Source organism: Hemibagrus wyckioides, linkage group LG02 (genome assembly GCF_019097595.1).
Source record: "Hemibagrus wyckioides isolate EC202008001 linkage group LG02, SWU_Hwy_1.0, whole genome shotgun sequence".
In the NCBI taxonomy this organism is placed as follows: Eukaryota; Metazoa; Chordata; class Actinopteri; order Siluriformes; family Bagridae; genus Hemibagrus; species Hemibagrus wyckioides.
Genome location: NC_080711.1, coordinates 996,061 through 1,021,060, shown reverse-complemented (window position 1 = coordinate 1,021,060; position 25,000 = coordinate 996,061). Strand labels below are relative to the sequence as shown.

The following is a 25,000-nucleotide window of genomic DNA, read 5'->3' as shown; positions in this document are numbered from 1 at the left end:
CCTCAGAGATCCGGTGGATTCCGTCGTCCGGTTGGTTTCCGTCCCAGTAACTGAACTCATACGGAGATCCGTCTGTCCACTCCATGGTGCCTTCCTGCACACACACACACACACACACATACACACACACACACACACAGTGAGATAACACACAATAAGCTCAGCACTGACATACACTATATTGCCAAAAGTATTGGCTCACCCATCCAAATAATCAGAATCAGGTGTTCCAATCACTTCCATGGCCACAGGTGTATAAAATCAAGCACCTAGGCATGCAGACTGTTTTTACAAACATTTGTGAAAGAATGGGTCGCTCTCAGGAGCTCAGTGAATTCCAGCGTGGAACTGTGATAGGATGCCACCTGTGCAACAAATCCAGTCGTGAAATTTCCTCGCTCCTAAATATTCCACAGTCAACTGTCAGCTGTATTATAAGAACGTGGAAGTGTTTGGGAACGACAGCAACTCAGCCACGAAGTGGTAGGCCACGTAAACTGACGGAGCGGGGTCAGCGGATGCTGAGGCGCATAGTGCGAAGAGGTCGCCAACTTTCTGCAGAGTCGATCGCTACAGACCTCCAAACTTCATGTGGCCTTCAGATGAGCTCAAGAACAGTGCGCAGAGAGCTTCATGGAATGGGTTTCCATGGCCGAGCAGCTGCATCCAAGCCATACATCACCAAGTGCAATGCAAAGCGTCGGATGCAGTGGTGTAAAGCACGCCGCCACTGGACTCTAGAGCAGTGGAGACGCGTTCTCTGGAGTGACGAATCGCGCTTCTCCATCTGGCAATCTGATGGACGAGTCTGGGTTTGGCGGTTGCCAGGAGAACGGTACTTGTCTGACTGCATTGTGCCAAGTGTAAAGTTTGGTGGAGGGGGGATTATGGTGTGGGGTTGTTTTTCAGGAGCTGGGCTTGGCCCCTTAGTTCCAGTGAAAGGAACTCTGAATGCTTCAGCATACCAAGACATTTTGGACAATTCCATGCTCCCAACTTTGTGGGAACAGTTTGGAGCTGGCCCCTTCCTCTTCCAACATGACTGTGCACCAGTGACCAAAGCAAGGTCCATAAAGACATGGATGATTGAGTTTGGTGTGGAGGAACTTGACTGACCTGCACAGAGTCCTGACCTCAACCCCATAGAACACCTTTGGGATGAATTAGAGCGGAGACTGAGAGCCAGGCCTTCTCGTCCAACATCAGTGTGTGACCTCACAAATGCGCTTCTGGAAGAATGGTCAAAAATTCCCATAAACACACTCCTAAACCTTGTGGACAGCCTTCCCAGAAGAGTTGAAGCTGTTATAGCTGCAAAGGGTGGACCGACGTCATATTGAACCCTATGGATTAGGAATGGGATGTCACTTAAGTTCATATGCGAGTCAAGGCAGGTGAGAGAATACTTTTGGCAATATAGTGTACATTCTGAACTTGGCTCAAATATGTGTTTGTGTGTGTGTGTACAGTGTGTGTGTACAGTGTGTACATTGTGTGTGGATGTACTGTGTGTGTGTGTGTGTATACAGTATGTGTATACAGTGTGTGTGTATATGTACAGTGTGTGTGTGTGTGTGTGTGTGTATATACAGTGTGTGTGTGTGTGTATGTGTGTATATGTACAGTGTGTGTATACAATGTGTGTGTGTGTGTGTACAGTGTGTATGTACAGTGTCTGTATACTGTGTGTGTGTGTGTGTATACAGTGTGTGTATATAGTGTATGTACGTACAGTGTGTGTGTACAGTGTGTGTGTACAGTGTGTACATTGTGTGTGGATGTACTGTGTGTGTGTTTATGTACATTATGTGTGTGTGTGTGTGTATACAGTGTATGTGTATATGTACTGTGTGTGTGTGTGTATACAGTGTGTGTACAGTGTGTGTATGTACTGTGTGTGTGTGTGTGTGTGTGTATACAGTGTATGTGTGTATGTACTGTGTGTGTGTGTGTATACAGTGTGTGTACAGTGTGTGTATGTACTGTGTGTGTGTGTGTATACAGTGTATATACTGTGTGTGTATGTACTGTGTGTGTATATGTACTGTGTGTGTATACAGTGTATATATAGTGTGTGTGTGTGTGTATACAGTGTATAGACAGTCTGTGTGTATATGTACAATGTGTGTACAGTGTGTGTATGTACTGTGTGTGTGTCTGTGTATATATACAGTCTGTGTGTATACAGTGTATATGTGTGTGTGCGTGCCTGTGTGTGTATACAGTGAGTGTATAAACAGTGTGTGTGTTTGTGTATACAGTGTGTATGTGTGTGTACATACAGTGTGTGTATACAGTGTGTGTGTACAGTGTGTGTATACAGTGTGTGTGTGTGTGTATGTACAGTGTGTGTGTATGGTGTGTGTATACAGTGTGTGTGTACAGTGTGCGTATACAGTGTGTGTATATAGTGTGTGTGTGTGTGTGTATACAGTGTGTGTGTGTATACAGTGTGTGTGTGTGTGTGTACAGTGTCTGTATACAGTGTGTGTGTGTACGTACAGTGTGTGTGTGTGTACAGAGTGTGTGTGTACAGTGTGTGTATACAGTGTGTGTGTGTACAGTGTGTATGTACAGTGAGTGTATATAGTGTGTGTGTGTATACAGTGTGTGTGTGTGTATACAGTGTGTGTATACAGTGTGTGTGTATATGTACAGTGTGTGTGTGTGTGTGTGTGTGTATATACAGTGTGTGTGTGTGTGTGTATGTGTGTATATGTACAGTGTGTGTATACAATGTGTGTGTGTGTGTACAGTGTGTATGTACAGTGTCTGTATACTGTGTGTGTGTGTGTGTATACAGTGTCTGTATACAGTGTGTGTGTGTGTATACAGTGTGTGTATATAGTGTATGTACGTACAGTGTCTGTATACAGTGTGTGTGTGTGTGTACAGTGTGTGTGTACAGTGTGTATGTACAGTGTCTGTATACTGTGTGTGTGTGTGTGTGTGTATACGGTGTCTGTATACAGTGTGTGTGTGTGTGTGTATACAGTGTGTGTATATAGTGTATGTACGTACAGTGTGTATGTACAGTGTCTGTATACAGTGTGTGTGTGTGTTTGTGTGTGTGTGTACAGTGTGTATGTACAGTGTCTGTATACTGTGTGTGTGTGTGTGTGTGTGTATACAGTGTCTGTATACAGTGTGTGTGTGTGTGTGTGTATATAGTGTATGTACGTACAGTGTGTGTGTACAGTGTGTATGTACAGTGTCTGTATACAGTGTGTGTGTGTGTGTGTGTGTGTGTGTACAGTGTGTATGTACAGTGTGTGTATACAGTGTGTGTGTGTGTGTGTATACAGTGTATGTATAAACAGTGTGTGTGTGTGTGTATATGTGTACGTACAGTGTGTGTATACAGTGTGTGTATGTACAGTGTGTGTATACAGTGTGTGTGTGTGTGTGTACAGTGTGTATGTGCAGTGTGTGTGTACAGTGTGTGTGTACAGTGTGTGTGTACAGTGTCTGTATACTGTGTGTGTGTGTGTGTGTGTGTATACAGTGTCTGTATACAGTGTGTGTGTGTGTGTGTGTATACAGTGTGTGTGTGCAGTGTGTGTGTACAGTGTGTGTGTACAGTGTGTGTGTACAGTGTCTGTATACTGTGTGTGTGTGTGTGTGTGTGTGTATACAGTGTCTGTATACAGTGTGTGTGTGTGTGTGTGTATACAGTGTGTATGTGTACGTACAGTGTGTGTATACAGTGTGTGTACGTACAGTGTGTGTATACAGTGTGTGTGTGTGTGTACAGTGTGTATGTGCAGTGTGTGTATACAGTGTGTGTGTACAGTGTGTGTGTACAGTGTGTGTGTGTGTACAGTGTATGTATAAACAGTGTGTGTGTGTGTGTGTGTATATGTGTACGTACAGTGTGTGTATACAGTGTGTGTATGTACAGTGTGTGTTTACAGTGTGTGTGTGTGTGTGTACAGTGTGTATGTGCAGTGTGTGTATACAGTGTGTGTACAGTGTGTGTGTACAGTGTGTGTATACAGTGTGTGTGTGTGTGTGTGTACAGTGTGTATGTGCAGTGTGTGTATACAGTGTGTGTATACAGTGTGTGTGTACAGTGTGTGTGTGTGTGTGTGTACAGTGTGTATGTGCAGTGTGTGTATACAGTGTGTGTATACAGTATGTGTGTACAGTGTGTGTGTACAGTGTGTGTGTGTGTATGTTGAAATAAAATAATGAATCATTGAATATCTAAACACAGTAAAGCATGGTCTCGTGGTTCTGCTGTAACGTGTAGCAGGAACACAGTCTCCACCTGGTTGCCGTGGCAATGGCCGGTATTTTTAAAGCCAGGCTGTGGGTGAGGATTTCCAGTGGTGTGTGTGTCCAGCAGCAGCTCTCGCTAATGACCCACTGGGGTCAGGACAGAGAGTCCACACTGAGGACATGTCCTCTTTTTGGGACTAAAAAAATGCATCTGGCCGGGATTTCTAAATCTCCTAAAATGTTGGGATTTGGCTTTTGCCTTTACACTCATCATTAATTGTATGCGTTTTTGCATTACTTTGACTGTTCTCTTTAGGCCACGCCTTGTTGCATGCCACCACTGACCAGTGCGTCTAAATCCCTCAGCACCACAGCAACAGCCAAGAGAGAGAGCAGCAGTTTACCTGTCAGTGGGTGGCACATGGCTCTTGAATAGCATAAAAGATGCTCAAATGCAAATGTAAATTCACAGATGATTTACAAAGAAAATTCCTGTGGTTTCATCTCGGTCAGGATCCGTTTGAAGCAGAATGCATGACCTGCAAAGCTGCACGTACATAAGCTCCGCAAAACACAAAATTGCAGCTAAAGGTGAGAGCTCTTCAAGTGAATGAACCGACTATGTTGTGAGAGCAGGTAAAGACAGATGATGCTGTTATCGCTGCGGAGGGAGTTTTTACATCCCACACCACGAGGCAGCACAATAGCTATAGATCAGTGGACCGCACGTCTGCCTTGTTAAATAAGGCTTTCCCTGATTCTGAGACAGCGTGAAAATTTTCAAGCGCTCATACGAGGACTGAAGCAATTGTTAACGCTGTGATAGCACCACATTCGGTCGACATAGCTCTGAAAGCACAGGAAGACATACCTTACTGTGGTGTTTCTACTGATGGAAGCAATCACGGTCCTGTGGAAGTATTCCCTCTGCTTATTCAGTATTTTGATTGGAAGAATGGTGGCGTAGTCGAAGTTAAAACACCCCAAATGAGTCAGCTGAGACTTTCATGCCTACTTAATTGGTAATCAGGGAATATTGGGAAAGATTCGTTCATCAGAAAGGTATACCGGAGAACATCACAAGGACTGAAATGATTTTTGACTGAAATAGTAGGTTATTTTTCTTTTTTTAATTTCAACTGACTTTTTATTTTACTTTAACTTTTGGCCTTGGAAAGAAACAGTGTCATGTAAAAGGTGTTAAATGCTAAACAATTGTTTTTAATTTGTTTGTTATTATTCTATTGCTGAGAGCCAAAAATTGAATGAAAAGGATGTTATTACTTTGTGTATTAAAGTTCAGTAACATAGTTTCATGGTTGTGAATGTATTTGTCAAGTATTTCCACCCCCCCCAACCCCCCCAACCCCCCCAACCCCATCCCGATCCTTCCACACACAGTGGAGGTCCGTCTGCCTCCTGCCCCCACTGTCCTCTGTTTTGAAAACTGAAATATGGTCACCCTACCTTAACCCAGAATTAGCAAACTTCTTGCTAGCGACTGAAGTCAGTTAGCTTCTGCTCTAAAGGGAACTGGATAAACGTTGGTGGTGATTATTTTCCTAAATGAAACCAGCAGCAGTGTGTAAGCCATGAAAAGCAGAAACAAGACTTTTGACAGATGCAGCTGTGTTAGCAATAACAGACCCGATATCACATGACCAACATCACATGACCAGATTCACATGACCAGAGTAAATAATTACACTCTTATGTTTTGTGTTGTTTATGTGATGAAAGGTTTGATCATCTCTGTGCACTCAAGGGTTGCCAGGTCTCAGAGCAATACCCACGTGTCTGTAGCGTGATGTGTGAAGAAGAGTGAGGATAAACACTGCAGTAAAAATCTCACTGTCAGTGTTTCCTGACCGGACGTTACACGTGTCTGCTGTAGCCTTTGTTTAATTAGATTTAGGAGCTCTGGAGCTGTGGAATATTTTCACCTAATACAAAACTACACTTCCAATCATGGATAAACTCCACCCTGGCAACCCTGCTGGGCTCAGAGCACCTCCACGCCTTCACCTGTCTGCGGTCATGCAGGCCGATCCAGATATCCGTGGGAATTCCCGGGACACGGCTGTTCACCAGGTCATACACGAAGACATTCTCCTCCCAGCTGAGTGCAAACACAGACAGGTCAGTTGTATGAGGTCAGCAGTATGAGGTCAGTGGCATCAGTTCAGGGGTATGAGGTCAGTAGTATGAGGTCAGTGGCATGAGGTCAGTGGTGGCATGAGGTCAGGAGTATGAGGTCAGTGGTATGAGGTCAGTGGTATAAGAGCAGTTGTATAAGGTCAGTGGTATAACAGCAGTTGTAAAAGGTCAGTGGTATAAGAGCAGTTGTAAAAGGTCAGTGGTATAAGAGCAGTTGTAAAAGGTCAGTGGTATAGGAGCAGTTGTAAAAGGTCAGTGGTATGAGGTCAGTGGTATGAGGTCAGTGGCATAAGGTCAGTGGTATAAGAGCAGTTGTAAAAGGTCAGTGGTATAGGAGCAGTTGTAAAAGGTCAGTGGTATGAGGTCAGTGGTATGAGGTCAGTGGCATAAGGTCAGTGGTATAAGAGCAGTTGTATGAGGTCAGTGGTATAAGAGCAGTTGTAAAAGGTCAGTGGTATAAGAGCAGTTGTAAAAGGTCAGTGGTATAAGGTCAGTGGTATGAGGTCAGTGGTATAAGAGCAGTTGTAAAAGGTCAGTGGTATAAGAGCAGTTGTATGAGGTCAGTGGTATACAGTCAGTGGTATGAGGTCAGTGGTATGAGGTCAGTGGCATAAGGTCAGTGGTATAAGAGCAGTTGTAAAAGGTCAGTGGTATAAGAGTAGTTGTATGAGGTCAGTGGTATAAGGTCAGTGGTATGAGGTCAGTGGTATAAGAGCAGTTGTATGAGGTCAGTGGTATAAGAGCAGTTGTAAAAGGTCAGTGGTATAAGGTCAGTGGTATGAGGTCAGTGGTATAAGGTCAGTGGTATAAGAGCAGTTGTAAAAGGTCAGTGGTATAAGAGCAGTTGTAAAAGGTCAGTGGTATAAGAGCAGTTGTAAAAGGTCAGTGGTATAAGAGTAGTTGTATGAGGTCAGTGGTATAAGAGCAGTTGTATGAGGTCAGTGGTATAAGGTCAGTGGTATGAGGTCAGTGGTATAAGGTCAGTGGTATGAGGTCAGTGGTATAAGAGCAGTTGTATGAGGTCAGTGGTATAAGAGAAGTTGTAAAAGGTCAGTGGTATAAGAGCAGTTGTAAAAGGTCAGTGGTATAACAGGAGTTGTATGAGGTCAGTGGTATAAGAGCAGTTGTATGAGGTCAGTGGTATAAGGTCAGTGGTATGAGGTCAGTGGTATAAGAGCAGTTGTATGAGGTCAGTGGTATAAGAGCAGTTGTATGAGGTCAGTGGTATAAGAGCAGTTGTAAAAGGTCAGTGGTATAACAGGAGTTGTATGAGGTCAGTGGTATAAGAGCAGTTGTATGAGGTCAGTGGTATGAGGTCAGTGGTATAAGAGCAGTTGTATGAGGTCAGTGGTATAAGAGCAGTTGTATGAGGTCAGTGGTATAAGAGCAGTTGTATGAGGTCAGTGGTATAAGAGCAGTTGTATGAGGTCAGTGGTATAAGAGCAGTTGTATGAGGTCAGTGGTATAAGAGCAGTTGTATGAGGTCAGTGGTATAAGGTCAGTGGTATGAGGTCAGTGGTATAAGGTCAGTGGTATGAGGTCAGTGGTATAAGAGCAGTTGTATGAGGTCAGTGGTATAAGAGCAGTTGTATGAGGTCAGTGGTATAAGAGCAGTTGTAAAAGGTCAGTGGTATAAGAGTAGTTGTATGAGGTCAGTGGTATAAGAGCAGTTGTAAAAGGTCAGTGGTATAAGAGTAGTTGTATGAGGTCAGTGGTATAAGAGCAGTTGTATGAGGTCAGTGGTATAAGGTCAGTGGTATGAGGTCAGTGGTATAAGGTCAGTGGTATGAGGTCAGTGGTATAAGAGCAGTTGTATGAGGTCAGTGGTATAAGAGCAGTTGTAAAAGGTCAGTGGTATAGGAGCAGTTGTAAAAGGTCAGTGGTATGAGGTCAGTGGTATAAGAGCAGTTGTAAAAGGTCAGTGGAATAAGGTCAGTGGTATAAGGTCAGTGGTATAAGAGCAGTTGTATGAGGTCAGTGGTATAAGAGCAGTTGTAAAAGGTCAGTGGAATAAGGTCAGTGGTATAAGGTCAGTGGTATAAGAGCAGTTGTAAAAGGTCAGTGGAATAAGGTCAGTGGTATAAGAGCAGTTGTAAAAGGTCAGTTGTATGAGGTCAGTGGTATGAGGTCAGTGGTATAAGAGCAGTTGTAAAAGGTCAGTGGTATAAGGTCAGTGGAATAAGGTCAGTGGTACGAGGTCAGTGGTATAAGAGCAGTTGTAAAAGGTCAGTGGTATAAGGTCAGTGGTATGAGGTCAGTGGTATAAGGTCAATGGTATAAGAGCAGTTGTAAAAGGTCAGTGGTATAAGGCCAGTGGTATGAGGTCAGTGGTATAAGGTCAATGGTATAAGAGCAGTTGTAAATGGTCAGTGGTACAGTATAAGAGCAGTGGTATAAGGTCAGTGGTATGAGGTCAGTGGTATTAGGTCAGTGGTATGAGGTCAGTGGTATAAGAGCAGTTGTAAAAGGTCAGTGGTATAAGGCCAGTGGTATGAGGTCAGTGGTATAAGGTCAATGGTATAAGAGCAGTTGTAAAAGGTCAGTGGTATAAGGCCAGTGGTATGAGGTCAGTGGTATAAGGTCAATGGTATAAGAGCAGTTGTAAATGGTCAGTGGTACAGTATAAGAGCAGTGGTATAAGGTCAGTGGTATGAGGTCAGTGGTATTAGGTCAGTGGTATGAGGTCAGTGGTATAAGGTCAGCACTGAACCCTTCCCCTTGCTCTGGATGATGTTGTTACCTGTGTATGGAGGAGAGTTTCCCTGACCGGTGACCGTTGGAGAACTCGGCGCAGTACAGGTCAGCCTCAGCCCACGTGCGGTTCTGGGGGAAAAAGCGGTAGCAGAACCCGTCAAACTCGGTCCAGAAGAGTGGGCAGACTGCGGGCTGACCTGAGTCAGGAAGCTGCAGAGGCAGAGCTAGAGAACAGAGAAGAGGTACAGAGTAGAGCTGATTAACATCCAGAGGAAATGATAAAGTTCTCCACATGTTCTGACCTTTATCAACACGCTGCCTGGGGTCAGGAAAAACACAATGTCCAGCATGACAAGAAAATCACGACACCCTACTGTTTCACATCACACACCACATCACACACAACACCACACACCACATCACACACCACACCACACACCACATCACACACCACACCACACACCACATCACACACCACACCACACACCACACCACACACCACATCACACACCACACCACACACCACATCACACACCACACCACACACCACATCACACACCACACCACACACCACACCACACACCACATCACACACCACACCACACACCACACCACACACCACACCACACACCACATCACACACCACACACCACACCACATCACACACCACACCACACACCACATCACACACCACACCACACACCACACCACACACCACATCACACACCACACCACACACCACACCACACACCACATCACACACCACACAACACATCACACACCACATCACACACCACACCACACACCACATCACACACCACACCACACACCACATCACACACCACACCACACACCACATCACACACCACACCACACACCACACCACACACCACATCACACACCACACCACACACCACACCACACACCACACCACACACCACATCACACACCACACCACATCACACACCACATCACACACCACACCACACACCACATCACACACCACACCACACACCACATCACACACCACACCACACACCACATCACACACCACACCACACACCACACCACACACCACACCACACACCACATCACACACCACACCACACACCACACACCACACCACATCACACACCACACCACATCACACACCACATCACACACCACACAACACATCATACACCACATCACACACCACACCACACACCACATCACACACCACACCACACACCACATCACACACCACACCACACACCACATCACACACCACACCACACACCACACCACACACCACATCACACACCACACCACACACCACACCACACCACACACCACACACCACATCACACACCACACAACACATCACACACCACATCACACACCACACCACACACCACATCACACACCACACCACACACCACATCACACACCACACCACACACCACATCACACACCACACCACACACCACACCTCACACCACACCACACACCACATCACACACCACACCACACACCACACCACACACCACATCACACACCACACCACACACCACACCACACACCACACCACACACCACATCACACACCACATCACACACCACACCACATCACACACAACATCACACACCACACCACACACCACATCACACACCACATCACACACCACATCACACACCACATCACACACCACACCACACACCACACCACACACCACATCACACACCACACACCACATCACACACCACATCACACACCACACCACACACCACACCACACACCACACCACATCACACACCACACCACATCACACACCACACCACATCACACCACACACCACATCACACACCACATCACACACCACACCACACACCACCCCACACACCACACCACACACCACATCACACACCACACACCACACCACACACCACATCACACACCACATCACACACAACATCACACACCACACCACACACCACATCACACACCACATCACACACCACATCACACACCACATCACACACCACACCACACACCACATCACACACCACACCACACACCACACACCACATCACACCACACACCACATCACACACCACATCACACACCACACCACACCACACACCACACCACACACCACATCACACACCACATCACACACCACACACCACACCACACACCACATCACACACCACATCACACACCACACCACACACCACATCACACACCACACCACACACCACACACCACATCACACACCACACCACACCACACACCACACCACACACCACATCACACACCACATCACACACCACACACCACACCACACACCACATCACACACCACACCACACCACATCACACACCACATCACACACCACACCACACACCACACCACACACCACATCACACACCACACCACATCACACACCACATCACACACCACACCACACACCACACCACACACCACATCACACACCACACCACACACCACACACCACACCACACACCACATCACACACCACACCACACACCACACCACACACCACACCACACACCACATCACACACCACACCACACACCACACCACACACCACATCACACACCACATCACACCACACACCACACCACATCACACACCACACCACATCACACACCACACCACATCACACACCACATCACACACCACACCACATCACACACCACATCACACACCACACCATACACCACATCACACACCACACCACACACCACATCACACACCACATCACACACCACATCACACACCACATCACACACCACACCACACACCACATCACACACCACATCACACACCACACACCACATCACACCACATCACATCACACACCACATCACACACCACACACCACACACCACATCACACACCACACCACATCACACACCACATCACACACCACACCACATCACACACCACACACCACATCACACACCACATCACACACCACACCATACACCACATCACACACCACATCACACACCACATCACACAGCACACCACATCACACACCACATCACACACCACACCACACACCACACCACACACCACATCACACACCACACCACATCACACACCACATCACACACCACATCACACACCACACCACACACATCACACACCACATCACACACCACACCACACACCACATCACACACCACACCATACACCACATCACACACCACATCACACACCACATCACACACCACACCATACACCACATCACACACCACATCACACACCACCTCACACACCACATCACACACCACATCACACACCACACCATACACCACATCACACACCACATCACACACCACATCACACACCACACCACATCACATCACACACCACATCACACACCACATCACACACCACATCACACACCACACCACATCACATCACACACCACATCACACACCACATCACACACCACATCACACACCACACCACACACCACATCACACACCACACCACATCACACACCACATCACACACCACACACCACATCACACACCACACCATACACCACATCACACACCACATCACACACCACACCACACACCACATCACACACCACATCACACACCACACCACATCACACACCACATCACACACCACACACCACATCACACACCACATCACACACCACATCACACACCACATCACACACCACACCACACACCACATCACACACCACATCACACACCACACACCACACACCACATCACACACCACATCACACACCACATCACACACCACATCACACACCACACCACACACTACACCACACACTACACCACACACCACATCACACCACACACCACATCACACACCACATCACACACCACATCACACACCACACCACACACCACATCACACACCACACCACACACCACACACCACACCACACACCACACCACACACCACACACCACATCACACACCACACCACACACCACACCACACACCACACCACACACCACATCACACACCACACCACATCACACACAACATCACACACCACACCACACACCACATCACACACCACATCACACACCACATCACACACCACATCACACACCACACCACACACCACATCACACACCACATCACACACCACACACCACATCACACACCACATCACACCACACACCACATCACACACCACATCACACACCACATCACACACCACACACCACATCACACACCACACACCACACATCACACACCACACACCACATCACATCACACACCACACACCACATCACACACCACACACCACATCACACACCACATCACACACACCACACATCACACCACACACCACACATCACACACCACATCACACATCACACCACATCACACACCACACCACACACCACACCACACACCACATCACACACCACATCACACACCACACCACACACCACACCACACACCACATCACACACCACACACCACATCACACACCACACCACACACCACATCACACACCACATCACACACCACACCACATCACATCACACACCACATCATACACCACATCACACACCACACCACACACCACATCACACACCACATCACACACCACATCACACACCACATCACACACCACACCATACACCACATCACACACCACATCACACACCACATCACACACCACACCACATCACACACCACATCACACACCACACCACACACCACACCACACACCACATCACACACCACATCACACACCACACCACATCACACACCACATCACACACCACACACCACATCACACACCACACCACACACCACATCACACACCACATCACACACCACACCACATCACATCACACACCACATCACACACCACATCACACACCACATCACACACCACAACATACACCACATCACACACCACACCACATCACACACCACATCACACACCACATCACACACCACATCACACACCACAACATACACCACATCACACACCACACCACATCACACACCACATCACACACCACACACCACATCACACACCACACCACACACCACATCACACACCACATCACACACCACACCACACACCACATCACACACCACATCACACACCACACCACGTCACACACCACATCACACACCACACACCACATCACACACCACACCACACACCACATCACACACCACACCACACCACACACCACATCACACACCACACCACATCACACACCACATCACACACCACACCACATCACACACCACACCACACACCACACCACACACCACATCACACCACACACCACATCACACACCACATCACACCACACACCACATCACACACCACACCACACACCACACCACACACCACATCACACCACACACCACATCACACCACACACCACATCACACACCACATCACACACCACACCACATCACACACCACACCACATCACACACCACATCACACCACACCACATCACATCACACACCACACCACACCACATCACACACCACATCACACCACACCACATCACATCACACACCACACCACACCACATCACACACCACACCACATCACACACCACACCACATCACACACCACACCACACCACATCACATCACACACCACACCACACCACATCACACACCACATCACACCACACCACACCACACCACACACCACATCACACACCACATCACACACCACATCACACACCACATCACATCACACACCACACCACATCACACATCACATCACACCACATCACATCACACACCACATCACACACCACACCACACCACATCACATCACACACCACACCACACCACACCACATCACATCACACCACATCACACACCACACCACACCACATCACACACCACATCACACCACACCACATCACATCACACACCACATCACACACCACACCACATCACACACCACACCACATCACACACCACACCACATCACACACCACATCACACACCACACCACACACCACATCACATCACACACCACATCACATCACATCACATCACACCACATCACACATCACACCACACCACATCACACACCACATCACACACCACACCACACACCACACCACATCACACACCACATCACACACCACACCACATCACACACCACACCACACACCACACCACACCACATCACATCACACACCACATCACACACCACACCACATCACATCACACACCACATCACACACCACACCACATCACACACCACATCACACACCACACACCACATCACACACCACACACCACATCACACACCACATCACACACCACACCACATCACACACCACATCACACACCACACCACATCACACACCACACCACATCACACACCACATCACACACCACACCACACACCACACCACACCACACACCACACACCACACCACATCACATCACACACCACATCACATCACACACCACATCACACACCACATCACACCACACACCACATCACACACCACATCACACCACACGCCACATCACACACCACACCACACACCACATCACACACCACACCACACACCACATCACACCACACACCACATCACACACCACATCACACCACACGCCACATCACACACCACACCACACACCACATCACACACCACACCACACACCACATCACACACCACACCACATCACACACCACACCACACACCACATCACACACCACACCACATCACACACCACACCACACCACACACCACATCACACACCACACCACACACCACATCACACACCACATCACATCACATCACACCACATCACACCACATCACACCACATCACATCACATCACATCACACATCACACCACACCACACCACACACCACATCACACACCACACCACACACCACATCACACACCACACCACACACCACATCACACACCACACCACACACCACATCACACACCACACCACATCACACACCACACCATACACCACATCACACACCACACCACACACCACATCACACACCACACCACATCACACACCACACCACACCACACACCACATCACACCACACACCACACCACATCACACACCACATCACACATCACATCACACACCACATCACATCACACCACATCACATCACATCACATCACACATCACATCACACCACACCACACCACACACCACATCACACACCACACCACACACCACATCACACACCACACCACACACCACATCACACACCACACCACACACCACATCACACACCACATCACACACCACACCACACACCACATCACACACCACATCACACACCACACACCACATCACACACCACACCACACACCACATAACACACCACACCATACACCACACCACACACCACACCACACACCACACCACATCACACACCACATCACACACCACACCACATCACACACCACACACCACATCACACACCACATCACACACCACACACCACATCACACACCACATCACACACCACACACCACACACCACATCACACCACACACCACACATCACACACCACACACCACATCACATCACACACCACATCACACACCACATCACACATCACACACCACATCACACCTCACATCACACACCACACCACACATCACATCACACACCACACACCACACATCACACACCACATCACACACCACATCACACACCACATCACACACCACATCACACACACACACCACATCACACACCACATCACACACCACACCACATCACATCACACACCACATCACACACCACATCACACACCACATCACACACCACACCACACCACATCACACACCACATCACACACCACATCACACACCACATCACACACCACACCACACACCACATCACACCACACACCACACATCACACACCACATCACACACCACACACCACATCACACACCACACACCACATCACACACCACATCACACACCACATCACACACCACACACCACATCACACACCACACACCACATCACACCTCACATCACACACCACATCACACACCACACACCACATCACACACCACACCACACACCACATCACACACCACACCACACACCACATCACACACCACATCACACACCACACCACACACCACACCACACACCACACACCACACCACACACCACATCACACACCACACCACACACCACACCACACACCACATCACACACCACACCACACCACACACCACATCACACACCACATCACACACCACATCACACACCACACCACACACCACACACCACATCACACACCACATCACACACCACACACCACATCACACACCACACCACACACCACACCACACACCACATCACACCACACACCACATCACACACCACATCACACACCACACCACACACCACATCACACACCACATCACACACCACATCACACACCACATCACACACCACACCACACACCACACATCACACACCACATCACACATCACACACCACACACCACACACCACATCACACCACACATCACACACCACATCACACACCACACCACACCACACACCACATCACACACCACACACCACACCACACACCACACCACACACCACACCACATCACACACCACACACCACATCACACACCACACCACATCACACACCACATCACACACCACACCATACACCACATCACACACCACATCACACACCACATCACATCACACCACACCACATCACACACCACACCACATCACACACCACACCACACACCACACACCACACCACATCACACACCACACCACACACCACACACCACATCACACACCACACCACACACCACACCACACACCACATCACACACCACATCACACCACACACCACACCACATCACACACCACACCACATCACACACCACACCACATCACACACCACACCACATCACACACCACACAACATCACACACCACATCACACACCACACCACATCACACTCCCCATCACACACCACACCATCCACCACATCTCACACCCCACCCCACACCACACCATACACCACATCACACACCACATCACACACCACACCACACACCACATCACACACCACACCACACACACCACACACCACACCACACACCACATCACACACCACACCACACACCACATCACACACCACACCATACACCACATCACACACCACATCACACACCACATCACACACCACATCACACACCACATCACACACACACACCACATCACACACCACATCACACACCACATCACACACCACATCACACACCACATCACACACCACATCACACACCACACCACACACCACACACCACATCACACACCACACCACACATCACACACCACATCACACACCACACACCACATCACACACCACACACCACACACCACATCACACACCACACCACACATCACACACCACATCACACACCACATCACACACCACACACCACACCACATCACACACCACATCACACACCACATCACACACCACACCACATCACACACCACACCACACACCACATCACACACCACACCACACACCACATCACACACCACACCACATCACACACCACATCACACACCACATCACACACCACACCACACACCACATCACACACCACATCACACACCACACACCACATCACACACCACACCACACACCACATCACACACCACACCACATCACACACCACACCACACACCACATCACACACCACACCACATCACACACCACATCACACACCACATCACACACCACACACCACATCACACACCACACCACACACCACACCACATCACACACCACACACCACATCACACACCACACCACATCACACACCACACACCACATCACACACCACATCACACACCACATCACACACCACATCACACACCACATCACACACCACACCACATCACACACCACATCACACACCACACCACACACCACACCACACACCACATCACACACCACATCACACACCACACCACATCACACACCACATCACACACCACACACCACATCACACACCACACCACACACCACATCACACACCACATCACACACCACACCACATCACATCACACACCACATCACACACCACATCACACACCACATCACACACCACATCACACACCACACCACACACCACATCACACACCACACCACATCACACACCACATCACACACCACACACCACATCACACACCACACCACACACCACATCACACACCACACCACATCACACACCACATCACACACCACACACCACATCACACACCACACCACACACCACATCACACACCACATCACACACCACACCACACACCACATCACACACCACATCACACACCACACCACATCACACACCACATCACACACCACACACCACATCACACACCACATCACACACCACATCACACACCACACCACATCACACACCACATCACACACCACACCACACACCACATCACACACCACACCACATCACACACCACATCACACACCACACCACATCACACACCACACCACACACCACACCACACACCACATCACACCACACACCACATCACACACCACATCACACACCACATCACACACCACATCACACACCACACCACATCACACACCACACCACATCACACACCACATCACACCACACCACATCACATCACACACCACATCACATCACACACCACATCACACACCACATCACACCACACCACATCACACCACACCACATCACATCACACACCACATCACACACCACACCACATCACATCACACACCACACCACATCACATCACACACCACACCACACACCACATCACACCACACACCACATCACACACCACATCACACCACACGCCACATCACACACCACACCACACACCACATCACACACCACATCACACACCACATCACACACCACACCACATCACACACCACACCACATCACACACCACATCACACCACACCACATCACATCACACACCACACCACACCACATCACACACCACATCACACCACACCACACCACACCATACACCACACCACACACCACATCACACACCACATCACACACCACATCACACACCACACCACATCACACACCACACCACACCACACCACATCACACACCACATCACACACCACACCACACCACATCACATCACACACCACACCACATCACACACCACACCACACCACATCACACACCACATCACACCACACCACACCACATCACACACCACATCACACACCACACCACACCACATCACACACCACATCACACCACACCACACCACATCACACACCACATCACATCACACACCACACCACACCACACCACATCACACACCACATCACACCACACCACACACCACATCACATCACACACCACATCACACACCACACACCACATCACACACCACACCACACACCACATCACACACCACATCACACACCACACCACACACCACATCACACACCACACCACATCACACACCACACCACATCACACACCACATCACACACCACACGCCACACCACACACCACATCACACACCACACCACATCACACACCACACCACACACCACATCACACACCACATCACACACCACACCACATCACATCACACACCACATCACACACCACATCACACACCACACCATACACCACATCACACACCACATCACACACCACATCACACACCACACCACATCACACACCACATCACACACCACACCACATCACACACCACATCACACACCACACCACATCACACACCACATCACACACCACATCACACACCACACCATACACCACATCACACACCACATCACACACCACATCACACACCACATCACACACCACATCACACACCACATCACACACCACACCACATCACACACCACATCACACACCACATCACATCACACACCACATCACACACCACACCACATCACACACCACATCACACACCACACCACATCACACACCACATCACACACCACACCACATCACACACCACATCACACACCACACCACACACCACATCACACACCACATCACACACCACACCACATCACACACCACATCACACACCACACCACATCACACACCACACCACACATCACATCACACCACATCACATCACACACCACATCACACACCACACCACACACCACATCACACACCACACCACATCACACACCACATCACACACCACACCACATCACACACCACACCACACCACACACCACATCACACCACACACCACATCACACACCACATCACACACCACATCACACACCACACCACATCACACACCACACCACATCACACACCACACCACATCACACACCACATCACACCACATCACATCACACCACATCACATCACATCACACCACATCACACCACATCACACCACATCACATCACATCACATCACACCACATCACACACCACACCACACCACATCACACACCACATCACACACCACACCACACCACACACCACATCACACACCACACCACACCACACACCACATCACACACCACACCACACCACATCACACACCACATCACACACCACATCACACACCACACCACATCACACACCACACCACATCACACACCACATCACACCACACCACATCACATCACACACCACACCACACCACATCACACACCACATCACACCACACCACACCACACCATACACCACACCACACACCACATCACACACCACATCACACACCACATCACATCACACACCACACCACATCACACACCACACCACACCACACCACATCACACACCACATCACACACCACACCACACCACATCACATCACACACCACACCACACCACACACCACACCACACCACATCACACACCACACCACACCACATCACACACCACATCACACACCACATCACATCACACACCACATCACACACCACACCACACCACACACCACACCACACCACATCACACCACACCACATCACACACCACATCACACCACACACCACATCACACCACATCACACCACACATCACATCACACCACATCACACACCACATCACACATCACACCACACCACATCACACACCACATCACATCACATCACACACCACATCACACACCACACCACACACCACACCACATCACACACCACATCACACACCACACCACATCACACACCACACCACACACCACACCACACCACATCACATCACACACCACATCACACACCACACCACATCACACACCACATCACACACCACACCACATCACACACCACACCACACCACATCACACACCACATCACACACCACACCACATCACACACCACATCACACACCACACCACATCACACACCACATCACACACCACACCACACCACATCACACACCACATCACACACCACACCACACACCACACCACACCACACACCACACCACACACCACACCACATCACATCACACACCACATCACATCACACACCACATCACACACCACATCACACCACACACCACATCACACACCACATCACACCACACGCCACATCACACACCACACCACACACCACATCACACACCACACCACACACCACATCACACACCACACCACACACCACATCACACACCACACCACATCACACACCACACCACACACCACATCACACACCACACCACATCACACACCACACCACACCACACACCACATCACACCACACACCACACCACATCACACACCACATCACACATCACATCACACACCACATCACATCACATCACACCACATCACACCACATCACACATCACATCACATCACATCACATCACACCACATCACACCACATCACATCACATCACATCACACATCACACCACACCACACACCACATCACACACCACACCACACACCACATCACACACCACACCACATCACACACCACACCACACCACACACCACATCACACCACATCACACACCACATCACACATCACACACCACATCACATCACACCACACCACATCACACATCACATCACATCACACATCACATCACATCACACCACACCACATCACACGTCACATCACATCACACATCACATCACATCACACCACATCACACCACATCACATCACATCACATCACACATCACACCACATCACACCACATCACATCACATCACATCACACATCACACCACACCACACACCACATCACACACCACACCACACACCACACCACACACCACATCACACACCACACCACACACCACACACCACATCACACACCACACCACATCACACACCACACCACACCACACACCACATCACACCACACACCACACCACACCACATCACACACCACATCACACACCACATCACACATCACATCACATCACACCACATCACACACCACATCACATCACACACCACATCACATCACACACCACACCACATCACACACCACATCACATCACACCACACCACACACCACACCACATCACACATCACATCACACACCACACCACATCACACACCATATCACACACCACACCACACACCACACCACACCACATCACACACCACATCACACACCACACCACACACCACACCACATCACATCACACACCACATCACACACCACATCACACCACATCACACACCACATCACACATCACATCACACACCACATCACACACCACACCACACATCACACCACACCACATCACACACCACACCACATCACACACCACATCACACCACACCACATCACATCACACACCACACCACATCACACACCACACCACACCACATCACACACCACATCACACACCACACCACATCACACACCACACCACATCACACACCACACCACACACCACACACCACATCACACACCACATCACACACCACATCACACACCACATCACACACCACACCACACACCACACACCACACACCACACCACATCACACACCACACCACACACCACATCACACACCACATCACACACCACATCACACACCACATCACACACCACATCACACACCACATCACACACCACACCACACACCACACACCACACCACACCATACACCACATCACACACCACACCACACCACATCACACACCACATCACACCACACCACATCACACACCACACCACACACCACACCACACATCACACACCACATCACACACCACACCACACACCACATCACACACCACACCACACACCACATCACACACCACACCACACACCACATCACACACCACACCACACACCACACCACACCACACACCACATCACACACCACACCACACACCACACACCACATCACACACCACACCACATCACACACCACACCACACACCACACCACACACCACACACCACATCACACACCACATCACACACCACACCACACACCACACCACACACCACATCACACACCACACCACACACCACACCACACACCACACACCACATCACACACCACACCACATCACATCACACACCACACCACATCACACACCACACCACACCACATCACACACCACATCACACACCACACCACATCACACACCACATCACACACCACACCACATCACACACCACACCACATCACACACCACACCACACACCACACACCACATCACACACCACACCACACACCACATCACACACCACATCACACACCACATCACACACCACACCACACACCACACACCACACCACACATCACATCACACCACACACCACACATCACACCACACACCACACATCACACCACACACCGCATCACACACCACATCACACACCACACCACACATCACACACCACACACCACACATCACACA

At 49.2% G+C, this 25,000-nt stretch overlaps 1 protein-coding gene across 1 annotated transcript in view; it reads right to left on the bottom strand.

Annotated features, from left to right (window-relative positions):
* Positions 1–25,000, bottom strand: part of clec19a (C-type lectin domain containing 19A) — a 29,971-nt gene that overhangs the window by 893 nt on the left and 4,078 nt on the right. Inside the window, exons 2-4 of the mRNA XM_058403638.1 lie at positions 9,119–9,296; positions 6,247–6,340; positions 1–94 (exon numbers count right to left, since the gene is read on the bottom strand). The exon at positions 1–94 is cut by the window's left edge and continues 39 nt beyond it. Of these exons, the coding sequence (XP_058259621.1) occupies positions 1–94; positions 6,247–6,340; positions 9,119–9,296 (366 nt within the window). The remainder of the gene's footprint in view (positions 95–6,246; positions 6,341–9,118; positions 9,297–25,000) is intronic.